This window comes from Amphiura filiformis, chromosome 2 (assembly GCF_039555335.1).
Source record: "Amphiura filiformis chromosome 2, Afil_fr2py, whole genome shotgun sequence".
Classification (NCBI taxonomy): Eukaryota; Metazoa; Echinodermata; class Ophiuroidea; order Amphilepidida; family Amphiuridae; genus Amphiura; species Amphiura filiformis.
The window spans coordinates 67039107-67052898 of NC_092629.1; the positions used below are offsets into that span (position 1 = coordinate 67039107).

At 37.9% G+C, this 13792-nt stretch overlaps 1 protein-coding gene across 1 annotated transcript in view; it reads left to right on the forward strand.

The window, feature by feature from the left end:
- The first annotated feature begins 731 nt into the window (after positions 1-731).
- The window catches only part of LOC140146544 (leucine-rich repeat and coiled-coil domain-containing protein 1-like), a 58707-nt gene continuing 45646 nt past the window's right edge, over positions 732-13792 (forward strand). Inside the window, exons 1-8 of the mRNA XM_072168420.1 lie at positions 732-822; positions 3511-3819; positions 4552-4691; positions 5178-5395; positions 7168-7275; positions 8468-8526; positions 9174-9329; positions 11009-11134. Coding sequence (XP_072024521.1) covers positions 3586-3819; positions 4552-4691; positions 5178-5395; positions 7168-7275; positions 8468-8526; positions 9174-9329; positions 11009-11134 — 1041 coding nt within the window. The 5' untranslated portion in view covers positions 732-822; positions 3511-3585. The remainder of the gene's footprint in view (positions 823-3510; positions 3820-4551; positions 4692-5177; positions 5396-7167; positions 7276-8467; positions 8527-9173; positions 9330-11008; positions 11135-13792) is intronic.

Consider the following 13792-nt stretch of genomic DNA (forward strand, 5'->3'; position numbering starts at 1 on the left):
AAAGCTTTGACGGGGTTGTAATTGGATTAAATCTGGCCCTACACAAATGAATGGGGGGATAAATGATCTGCAACACAGATCAGAAGAAACCAATCATATGCTTCCCCTGTTTAAGTCACTGCTATTTGGGAATCATAACTTTTAAAAAGGACCAACTTTGAATTTCATTAAAAAAAAATTAATGGCTTTGTTAAGAAATGTTCAACTATATATAGGAAGAACTATATCACATTCTCGGGAAATCAAGTTTAACTATCATAAAGCTAGAAGTGGCATTATTTGTATCAATATTATATATTTCTTTTTACATTTTGTGTATAAATTTGCAGTACAAACCTAAAATAAATGGACTTTCCCAGATTTTAAAAAATAACTGAAAGCCCATGGTAGCTCATGGTGTATTATGAAATCAATTACCAGTACCAACTCTACAAGTCCTTGGCGCTGACAACATGAGCTTAGGGAGGAAGCACACCTTGTGGGCATGGTGTGCATTTTGCTCAAACACTACCCCTGCAGTGCACAGTATGCCTGGGGGAAAAAATCGTCTCCCGATGGGTTTCTTCATAATTCATCCAGTGACCGTTGGCATGGGGTGAACTTAAAATACAGGGGATGAAAGTGTATGGGGATGAACGTGCACTGGGGCGAAGTTCCTAGGCCCAGGCTGGCTGAGATCGATAATCGAGTATCGACGTATCGATATATCGCGAATTGAGCTGACAGCGGTAGATTTGATTGACAACAACTTCAGTATTTATCTTCGTTTTCATTTGAAATTATGCATGTTTCTTCTTTAAATCAAAAGATACTCCATAAGAGGTAAAGCAGTGAATATCTTAATGTCATTAAGAAGCGTGTGTATTGTTTAAAAAGGCCGATATATCCGTGTTTTGTATGCTTCAGTACTCGACTCGTACACTCATAATCGTGTCAAGGCTGTTGAATTCGGCACCAATTCAATGGGCTATAAATAATAAGGTGACCGTAAACGACGAATGAGCCGTAAATTCCTCCACCTCCTGTCAATTTTGTTTTATTTTGTGTTTAGAAAATCTATATCATAAGCTTTAAAATGGTATATCACTTAGAGGTGTGATTTTCGGGTAATTTTGTGCCGGTGATTTTCGGGTAATTTTGTGCCGGGACGGTACCCGGCGCATTTTTTCGGCGGGTATAAAAAAACAACTATAAACCGGGTAAAGTTAGACTCGCTTGCCAGTCTCGTGTACGCCGTTTGTACACTGAGACTGGCTTATGCCACTTTGTGTGTGAATGGGATTTACGCACTTAACTTTTTGCGCAGCTCAAACATTTCAACAATATTTTGTCAATTTATATGAAATTGGTACGAGTTCACAATCATATTCTGATCTCCAAAATCATAGTTATCTTATTCAATGTATCCAAGTAAATTAAACTTGGAATTTCTGATACTTAAAAGATAATTTCCAAGCTGTCGACCCCCCTATGTCCGACGAGCGTGATCAGTGGTGAAACAATGCAAGTCACGAGATGACCCACCTCATTTACAGCCGATTTCTGTCGTCAAGTCGTGTTCGCGATACAGCCACGTAACACGTTGCACGGTTGCACAAGTGGGGTCGAGACTAATTGGTGACGTCGATAACAACGAGTAAACAAAATGGCTGGGAGAACTGAGAAAGTCATGGTTTTTAAAAAATGTTTCATCGTGACGATCAGAAACCTCAAAAAACTTTCTTTGACCGCGCTTGATATGCTAACGATTACAGGTACATTGAAGGATATAAATTGGATAATAAGCCAAATATTGCAAGAAATCTACTCGCTAGAATCCTAGCGAGCCTGCAAAAAAATGTCCGTCCATGCGAATGTAATAGTGACAACGTAAAATCCCGACTAGGTAAAGTATTATTCAGATTCCCTTTTACAAATTAAACATCGCGTATATATGTGCGCGACGTCAAGCGTGTGCATTGGACCATGTGCAAAATAATATGTGCTGGACGGGGAACAATACGCTTAATTTGTAAAAGGAAATCTGAATAACAGTTAACTCGAAATTGAAAAAAAAAGTTTTTTTTTTTTTTTGGTTTTGTAGTGTCCCTGGACCGAGACCTAAATGCTAGGATCATTCATGGTTGACCCCCCCAATTCAAATTCAATGCATTTTGATATAGAGTATGACATGAAAACAAAGCCAGGATCAATTTTCATATTAAAAACACAAAACATCGTGCAAATATATATTTTTTTTCTAAGGTCAACCATGAATGATCCTAGTGTTAAAGTACCAACGCGGACGCACACATTGTGCCAACTTTGAAGGCACGCATACCTCAAAAATGTACATACGAGTATCATTGTACATATGAGGCTAGCACAAATAGGAGGAAGAATTAGTACTTGGCTTTATAGGGCCTAAGGCTTGGTCCAATGTTCAATACAAGTGGTAAACCTGGCTTCGTGATGCCCAAAACTGTTGTTGATGACCAGAAATTCACTGCAGGTTATCTGTCAGATGCCTATCTGTAAAATTTTATTTTTTGTTGCATTGAATTTGTATCCATTTTGAAATCATTGAGAGAATATGACATGAACACAAATTATAACGTTGCATATGTGACTGGACGCGGCGAATCAGCCGTAAAGTCGGCCGCGGTCAATTTTGTTTTATTTCGTGTTTAGAAAATATATACCATAAGCTTTAAAATGGTATATCATTTGACTTCAAACGATATCCAAAAGCGGGGTTATGATTTGTTGAACTCTGTTCCTTCGACAAAATTGTATTTGTTATCGGTTCTACATGTGTCTCTTTTTCTACATTTCTGGTAATAAATATCCAACAGTCATAATTGGCGGTCATTTCAAATCATCCCCAAGTCAACGAGGTTCAGAAATATCCTCTCATTGTTCATTGTTGATTATACATACCTAGACAAAATACAATGCTTTGTTATCTACCACTTGAACAGGATTTAGCCAAAGCAAACAAAGACAAGAACTATTCTATAGAAATAGGTAGAAACTTATTATCCTCTTCAGCAGTAGTATTATTGATTGATTTAAACAGCGTTTGATAAGATACTTGTCGCAACGAATTGATACACCAATGAATACAACCTTCACATACATTTTACACTTTAACTCAGAATACAATTTGCCGAGTTTACGGCTGATTCGCCGCGTCCACTCACATATGTGACACAATCAAGAGGAATGAGTCGGATGTCGCTAATACTGTTTTTGAGATATTGGCAAAAACAGTGTTCAAATTGTTTTGTTTTATATTGTTTTCAGCCATTGATAAGTTGCTCATAATTGCTCATAACTAGATGTCCGATTTTGATGGGGTTTGCATCAAAATGTAGCATTTATAAATTGCCAGAAAATGATGTGAAAAACTTCTAATTGAAAATTGCCGACATGCGACTCATTCCCCTTGATCATGTCACATGTATAGGCCTATATATTAAAAACACAAAAACTTGTTGTATATTTAACACTTTTTCCCTTCTTTTTCAGGTCTTAAATATATGGGATGACCGACATACATATTAAAAAATTATACAAGGAGGTTTGTTGCATTGAAGCGAATCAATGTATCACCCACCATCAAGGTCATCAGGACTGAGAGTGCGACTGACGGGTGTGGATCTACCAGGGTCTAACGAGGCGTACGCACCCTACCATGATGAGGGCGCTAGTCCAGATCATGAATTATGTCTGATTGATGCAGGCATCAAAAGTCTTTTGGATGTGCCGTTATTCGGCGCGAATATCCAGACGTTAAATCTGCACTGTAACCAGATTGCACAGATTGAAAATTTAGAGGTAGGAGAAGTGTTACTTATTTGGCTATTGCAGTTGAAAACCATATACAATGTACACCTTCTATATGGAGGACATGACCTTTATCTCTCACACAGGGGGTGTAGATTTCAAATGGAGTCACTATTCATGTTACCCCATTTGAGCTCACATTCCCTGCATGGAAGATTAAGGTTATGTCATAGGGAGAATCCATGTATGTGTATGGACTTCAGCTGGATACCATATACCTGATGGAAGACAATATGATAAAATCTTTCACATAGGGGGTATAGATTTCAAGTGGAGTCACCCATTCGGGTAACCCCATTTGAAACTTACACTCCCTGTGGAAGATGAAGGCCATGCCATAGGGAGGGTGTGTATCGGATTTCAGCTGGAATAACCCATGAAAACCATACACCCGCTATGGTAGACAATGCAATGTTAATCTTTCACACAGGGGGTGTAGATTTTGAATGGAGTCACACATTTATGTAACTGGTAACCCTATTTGTAACTCCCTCTGTGGAAGATTAAGGTCAAAAACACCTTGTTTGTTTCAATTTAATGTACGTTTTATATTGTATATTCCAGAGCTGTTTAAGGGCCAACACAATTATTGATCGGCGGACCGGATCTGGCCCGCTGACCACATATTGAGACCCCTCTTGATTAAACAGAGCAGTTATGGTAAATCATTATCATTTGATAACCAATGCTTTTATTTTTTCCTTCTTACATTTTTGCATCCAGGAGTTACACACACTTAGACATCTAGATCTGTCCTCCAATCAAATTACAGCTATTAAAGGTTTGAAGTCAGTGACATTGCTCAGGACATTGAATCTAGCATGTAATGGTATACAAGCTATCACAGGATTGGCCGGTCTAAGGTGAGTAAATTGTATTATCATATAATATGAAGCGTTTAGCGATACCACAAATTGTCAATACTGCACAGTAATACCGTACAAGATATTTTGATACTGAACAGGTGCGCACATTTGCTTTGGCACCCATAACTACTTTATAATTTTGCCACTGTCTTTTTGGCTACCACAAAGCCTTGGCCCCAACCTTGTGGAATATGCCAAATTCTATATTAAGGTGAGTAACCTATAATGGTATAGACTGGGTGACCTGTGACGTCACATGTTTACATTCAGAACACCCTCTGTTAATTCCCAGCGAACATGTCAAATACTTGGACCCCCTATAAAGGATTTTTAGAAACTCATAACACTCTGATTTTGATGGTGCGGTAGAAAATTACATCAGAATTAATGTCTCTCACATGTTCTTTGAGACTGAGTACCGATGCTGTGTGTATATGACCTCTTGTCGGTCATGCTTAACAAATATATTGCATTATATTTCAGGTCCTTGACAAGACTGAATCTATCATACAACAAGATTAGCGATGTAAGCGGTCTTGCTGATTTACACGGATCCAGTTATGCATTAAGCCATCTGGAACTGCAAGGGAATCAGATAGGGTCAGTGGAACACCTGATTACGAGTCTGAGGGGTCTGGTTCATTTGACCAGTCTTACACTGATGCATGATGGGAGTAGCAACCCCATATGTCAGCTTCCAGGTAAATTAGTCCCTGATTAGGCCAAAAAAAAGGTTTGTCTCAAAGTTTGCAGAAGTATCTATATTACTAGACTGAAATTCGCCGTAGAAATGATGATGGATTAACTACCATAGCAATAGGTTAAAACAACTTTTGAATAATTATATTGCACTACACTAGAACGTTCACGCGGTACCTCTGCATTGAACCATAGATGTCAAAGAACAGGGATAAAGACCTGGATTGTAATTCTATAGAATATTCATATCATGCTGATCACTCGCACGGTCGCACCTGTAAGATTAGCATCTTTGAAAAGAGTGGTATTGTATTCAATTTATGATTGCAGACATACACAGGTGATGAGTGCAAGCTGCTTGTATAGGGCAATATATTCAAAAATTGTTTTAACCTATAATAGGTTAAAACAATAATTGCTATGGTAGTTAATCCTGTTACATCATCACTTCTATGGGGAATAGCACTGAAAAGAGTTCTTTTGTTATCAGCTTAAAGCCATAGTTTAACATTTGCTGAGGAGAACGCCCTCAAATCTTTTTTTAAAATTCTGGTTTTTACACAATTGTAATGTACTTTAGACTTTAGGTGCTGTAGTTTTGTCAAAATCCGAGATTTTGAATAAAACGATGGAACCGGCGTTTTATTATTACGATGGAAATATTAGTCGAACACGTATGCACAGTGCACATTACACGGCGTATGGGATGCACATACACACACACCCGAGGATCGTATCAGTATTACAAACCGGGAGTAACATGCATGGGAGCTAGTAGTAAATTCCAATTTTCTATGCTTTACCTCACTTGTTCGGCTCAAAATTAAAAGGGGACATATCTGACAGTAAAAGCTATTTATGGAAAATATACTTATACTAATCTATTTTTACAGAAATGTTATAATATGGCTTCAATGTCTAATCCACAGAGGACTACAGAGCGCGTACCACTAGCCAAAGTCTCCGCCTCATCCGATAATGAGGGCCGATTGTTCCATGAAATGCGACAGGCGAGACTGCTACGCAATTTCAGCGTATTTTCACAGTCTTTCGCGTAATCGCGAAAGCACGCAACGCTCTATCGCTTTTATACGCAAAGGCACGCAGCGCTGGCGTGATTGGTAGACACGGCACAATCGAACAATCGGCCCTCATGAATATGCGAGAACTGGTAGCATACAATACACAGGGACTAATGGACTTTGACTGGTGGTACTTTCTCTGTTTATCTCTTTCCTCTATGGTCTAATCACACTGAAAAATGGAATGAAACACTTTGAAAATGAGTGGTCATTCATTAATCCCACTGGAATGGTGCTAATCACACTGAAATGTATTGGACCATGCTATTGTTATGAACATTAATCCCTGAACAATAGAGGCCGTCAGCCTTTTCCGCGGGATCTGCCATCTTGTGGGTACTGCCGTTCTGCATGTCATGCGTTAGACATTACGCCCCCGATTACGCGGAAGTCGCAGCGCTTGACGCACCTCTTCACGGTGATCTTAGCAACAAGGCACCCGTACCCACAAGATGGCGGCATTGACGTCACAATGACTCTATAGCCAGAGTGAAAATTACACTGAAATACTGAGTAATGGTTTTCAGTGTGATTTTCAGTGTCAAAATTAAATAGTGTGTGGAAGATATTTCCAAAATCTTCCACAGGGGGAGCTAGTGCCTGCAACTGGAATATAATATATACTTCTGCAACAGCTGTTCTTCCATACAATAGCCAGTAACTACTAACTGATTTGTTGTTTCTTTTTGTAGGATACAGAGCATCTGTTCTACACTCGCTTCCAAGACTGAAGGTGCTAGATGGAATGGATAGGAATAGTAGACAGGTTGTTAAAGATGGCGACTTGGATGATATTCCAGGTGTGTAATTCATAATCAAAGACAGAATTAAAAAGACTAGTTTGTGCAATTATTATTTGTTAAAAAAAATGCATGTTTTTAATTGATGGGCATTTTTGTCAAGAGGTTGTTTTCATGCAAGTTTATGTACATGGAGAGAGTGCTCTTTGAGGCCACTTTGACCTCAGTTTACATTCACTTTTAGGCATGTGGTAAAAACATTTTTCTTTTTTGTGGAATTTTTGGTTTATTCTTCATCATTGCACAGAATTACTTCTATTAAAGGATTATACAGCTTTATTCCATAAGCTGACTGTAGAGGGTGTATTTACAGCCAGGAGAGGATCATACATGTGACTTAGAAAGTGGACCCCCTTCTCTGTTCATGACATTGGTTCCTCTTCTCTCCTGATCCATATAGATTCTTTGACGTCTAAGCTTGCATTGTGAACAACGTCATGAACAGAGACGAGGGGGCCCACTACCTAAGTCACATGTATGATCCTCTCCTGGCTGTAAATACACCCTCTACAGTCGGGATACATCCAACCGGAAGTAAGGATCATCCATCATCATTCTATGACTATACATCCTATGATAGGCAAAATTGTCAATAGTGAGTAAAATATTTGGTTTTGTTCAAAAGACATTTTCTTTAAGTATTAAACCTGTGAAAGTTGTCAAATGCATACAGTGCCACCATCACACACGGTCAGAATTTCGCTTCACAGTGCGAGAATCAATCTTGATTCTTGCAGAATAAATCTTGCAGAATAAACTTCTGTGTAAACTACAAACGTTTGCAGGAATCAACTTTGATTCACGCAAATCTGTTTACGAGGATTTTTGCGAGAATTGATTCTCTGATTCACGCCAAAATTCTGACCCTGATCACAGACTACTACAGACTATTTATCAACAGTCAAAGTCCCTATGCATTGTATGCTGTGAATTCTTGCATATTCATGATGGCGATCGTTTGATTGTGCCGTGTCTAAAATCACGCCAGCATTGCGTGCCTTACGTGATAGAGCTTTGCGTGGCTTCGCAAAAGGGCGTAAAAATAGGTGGTACGTGCGTAGCAGTTTCGCCTGTCGGATTTCATGGACCAATCTCATTATTGCGTGATGCTGAGATTTGACTGTTTTGTCTGTTTTCATTGTTTTAATCATTGCATTATGAGTGCTTTAATTACCTTATTGTTCCCTTGCAGGTTTAGAACAATATTTGGACTTCCTACTAAGTTCTGAATCAAGCACTGTGCAAGGAAAGGTGAGAGGACAGTGGCTTTGTTTAATCCCGGGGAGGAGGGGTACTTAGTGCAAATGACCATACAGGGACGTGCCACAAACATGGGTAGCATTTTCAGCCTTATGGTATATCAATGACCCCTTTTTCTAGGCCAATTTTGTTATATGGATGGGTCCTTTTTCTCAATTTTTTCAGGAAATAGCGGCCCAATTTTGCCTCACTGTGCCAAAATTTTGGGGAAAAGTTGTACAAATTAAGACAATTTGTGTTAAATTTGGCCGCAAATTTTGAATTTTGGTATATCGATGGGTCCAAATTTCTTGAAAAATTGGTATATTGATGGTAAACTTTCAAATTCACAGCGGCGCACTTCCACCCAAGCCAAGCTTGAGTACCCTCCCCGGGTTTAATATTTCATAACAATAGTTTTTGTAAAATATTTTGTAGTTCCTGTTGTTGTAATTAAGTTTCCAAACCTGCAAGACTATGTCAATGTAAATTCTGTGCCAGCATACTACTCAAAATATTGGACTTGCCTGTCGTCTATCACATAGTAGAGGATAGTAAAAACAAGAAATCCTATCGTTTATTCACTAAGTATCAAACAAGTCGATTGTAATTCTATTGACTAAAATTTTAGTAACAAAATCTTTCCCTTTTCTTTGCAGGAGTCCATCTTAAATATTGTAACACCACGCATAGACCAAGCATTGGAGAAGTTTAAACAGAGAGCTGTGGTGTCATCAGAAGCCAGCACCACTACAGACATGGATGCTGGACGAGGCAAAGATGTTAGAGTAACTATGATGAAACAAGATAATAAGGTACCATATCCACCAGTGACCCCCCACACCGACATCGCCTGGTTAATAATTACACTGTACAGCAGAGACACTAAAATGAATACACGGGATCGATACATGTGAATGTGCTATGCACGATTTGATATTCAGACGATAAATATTTGGATACCGGGGTAGAAAATGATGAATATCTCCCGTAATTTTTTTATTCTAAAGAAGCCATATTTTTTTCCTTGCACTTGAACATATGTGTTAAAAGGATATGATAGTCGTTAGCTTGCGTATTGAGAAAGAAGAGTGCGTATTGAGCTCAAAAACTGACAAAAATTCTGATTTTATATGTGCGAACTATAGCGCAGCGTGAGGCTAGCTGCACTCACTCGTGGAGGCAGTCTAAAAGCAGATGACCTCATTTGAATTTGGTCACTGGGCCAAAATACTCTTCAAATTGCTCAATTGGTCCAGATGCAAATTCCTTAGAGGGAACACTGATATTCAGAATTCCAAATAAAAATAAGCTGGTTGTCCACTTGTCAACTTACCGTATTTCCTCGTATAGTCGCCCGAGCGTTGCATTTTCCAGGGGGGCGTTTATTAGAGGTCACTTTAGAACGATAATTCCCATTAAAATCATTAGAAGCTTGAAACTCACGCTGAAATGACAAACTATGAACTTAGGAACACTGACTTCAGGTTCACTTCCGACCTAATTTTTCCCAATTATCAATGCCATTATCGACCATGTGTACAACTTAAGCTTTACACAAGATAGCATGGAAATATCAGAATTTTTTAAACATCTTGGTTGAAAAAAGTGGTGGGGGCGACTATTCAAGGAAATACGGTTGTAGGATATGTTGGTAGTTCACCAAAATCTGTACTTGAATTCTTCATATTATTTTTCTTATCTGTTAATTTATCAAACTTCTTTTGTTCAAGATTTTACATTGATAAATGATGGGTATACAAATTGTATAACCACCAAGCAGAAGTTGATTTCACCACCTACTATTTTAGCAAGATTTTTATTTTCGCAGTTAATTTCAGAACTGCGAATTTAAAAGCCTGAATTTAAAAACCATAAAATTGATCTGAACAGTTCAAATCATGAAAAATAAATTCCACAAAAATGGGCTATTCTATTTAAAAACCGCACTACTCCTGTGAAAGATTTTGGAAATATCTTCCACAGGGGGAGTATAATTTTCAAATGAAATGAACACATTGGACAGTTCCATAAGAATTTTTTATACCCTCTGAGAAAGATTCAACCTTCTTCTTCCACAGTGGGACGGTGAGTTTCAAATGGAGCTGCCTAATGTGTTCATTCCATTTGAAATTCATACTCAGCCTGTGGAAGATATTTCCAAAATCTTCCACAGAGGTAGTGTGGGTTTGAAATGGAGTAGCCCAATATCACGCAGTATTAAATCACAAACCAATGAAATTCATCCTTTAAGCTAAACCATACCCACTGACTAAAGATACAGTTTATCTGAGGATACTCAATGCAACCAAACAAGACTAGACAAGGCTACATTGTATTTGTTGGATTTTAAACTGACCCAATTACTTGCCAGAATGCTGATGATACCGTTTTGTTAATGCGATGGGGTACTCCAGATACATCTTCAGAACTGCCGAAAATTCTGGCCTAATGCCCATTTCAACCAAGTACTTTTCTTTTGTATACGTTGCAGACTGGTCACCTGGCTCCTGATATTCATGTCGCAATGATGAAGCAATCCACGCCTAACGTAAACCATGAGAGAAGGCTGGAACAGCTGGAGCAACAATTGGCTGATATACTAGAGAGACGAAATCAGGTAAGCAACAATTGGCTGATATACTAGAGAGAAATCAGGTAAGCAACAATTGGCTGATATACTAGAGAGACAAAATCAGGTAAGCAACAATTGGCTGATATACTAGAGAGCGAAATCAGGTAAGCAACAATTGGCTGATATACTAGAGAGCGAAATCAGGTAAGCAACAATTGGCTGATATACTAGAGAGATAAAATCAGGTAAGCAACAATTGGCTGATATACTAGAGAGACGAAATCAGGTAAGCAACAATTGGCTGATATACTAGAGAGACGAAATCAGGTAAGCAACAATTGGCTGATATACTAGAGAGACGAAATCAGGTAAGCAACAATTGGCTGATATACTAGAGAGCAATCAGGTAAGCAACAATTGGCTGATATACTAGAGAGACGAAATCAGGTAAGCAACAATTGGCTGATATACTAGAGAGACGAAATCAGGTAAGCAACAATTGGCTGATATACTAGAGAGACAAAATATAAGCAACAATTAGAGAGACGAAATCAGGTAAGCAACAATTGGCTGATATACTAGAGAGACGAAATCAGGTAAGCAACAATTGGCTGATATACTAGAGAGACGAAATCAGGTAAGCAACAATTGGCTGATATACTAGAGAGAAGAAATCAGGTAAGCAACAATTGGCTGATATACTAGAGAGACGAAATCAGGTAAGCAACAATTGGCTGATATACTAGAGAGACGAAATCAGGTAAGCAACAATTGGCTGATATACTAGAGAGACGAAATCAGGTAAGCAACAATTGGCTGATATACTAGAGAGACAAAATCAGGTAAGCAACAATTGGCTGATATACTAGAGAGACAAAATCAGGTAAGCAACAATTGGCTGATATACTAGAGAGACAAAATCAGGTAAGCAACAATTGGCTGATATACTAGAGAGACAAAATCAGGTAAGCAACAATTGGCTGATATACTAGAGAGACGAAATCAGGTAAGCAACAATTGGCTGATATACTAGAGAGACGAAATCAGGTAAGCAACAATTGGCTGATATACTAGAGAGACGAAATCAGGTAAGCAACAATTGGCTGATATACTAGAGAGACGAAATCAGGTAAGCAACAATTGGCTGATATACTAGAGAGACAAAATCAGGTAAGCAACAATTGGCTGATATACTAGAGAGACGAAATCAGGTAAGCAACAATTGGCTGATATACTAGAGAGACGAAATCAGGTAAGCAACAATTGGCTGATATACTAGAGAGACAAAATCAGGTAGGCAAGTCTTGTGAGTTGTACATCGTAGGCTAATCATCTAGCTCCTGATGTTAATGGCACAGTGATGAATCAATCAACACCTAGCATATATCATGAGAGAAGGCTGGAACAGCCAGAGCAACAGTTAGCAGATATATATATACTAGAGAAACGAAATCATGTCACAATGATGAAGCAATCAACAACACCTAGTATAGACCATGAGAGAAGGTTGGAACACCTGGAGTAACAGTTAGCAGATATACTAGAGAGACGATATCATGTAGTAGTATAGGTTTTAAATAAGTCTTTTGAGTTGTACATCTGCTAAGTAAATGTTTGAATCCAGATGAATTCATTGACACATTATGCCAAGTGCATATAGGTACTGTAGCCAACTGTTTATACCATTCTATATTAATCAATCCACAATGTTTTGAGTCTTGTCTATAATGAGCTGAAGAAAGTATTAAGATGCCGAATTTGATATGGCAATAATGGTCATTAAGGGAACTGGAATGAGCGTTTTGAGCGTTTCGACAGTATTTTTGTGGGACATGAGAGCACATCAGACCTATCAAATTGCATTCTGAATACAAAGAATGTCTTTCTGATATCAAATAATTTTCATTTTATGAAATTCACGATATAATACAAATTTTATGACAAATTATTAAAATTTGATATTTTTCACATTTTGGAGATATAACAGTCCTCGAAGTAAATTTTATAAATTTAATGACATAGTCTTAAAGTGTATGTAGCTGGGATGAAAAGCCGACGATCAATTGAAAATTTTGACCTTTCATATTGAAGATATGGATTTTTTTCCCCAAAAGACCTAATTTTTTTTTTTGTGTTTTGGGGAAAAAATCCATATCTTCAATACTGAAAGGTCAAAATTTTCAATTGATCGTCGGCTTTTTCATCCCACCTACATACACTTTAAGTTTAAATCATCAGATTTATAAAGTTTACTTCGAGTAATATCAAAAATAGAAATTTTTAATCATTTGCCATAAAATGTGTATTACATTGCGAATTTCAAAAAATCAAAATTATTTGATATCAGAAGGACGTTCTTCATATTCAGAATGCAATTCGATATGTCTGATGTGCTCTAATGTCCCACAATAAATACTGTCCAAACGTTCATACCCCAGCCCTTAAGAAAGAAAACTACATACCAAGTATCCAGCTGTTCCCTCAAGTCAATAACCTGGCAACAAATGAATAATTTATTTTGGTATTTTCAAATAAATTTGAGGAAGACACCCATGAATTGGACCAACTCACCAAAAATGTTGAAACAAAGGCTTTGTTGTACAATCATCAGGTAAGCCACGCATGGGCTTAGTTTGATGCACCGTTTTTAAAAGGGTGTGGAGTACAGTGTTATACAAAGACTCCAAAACAAAAAAAGGCACC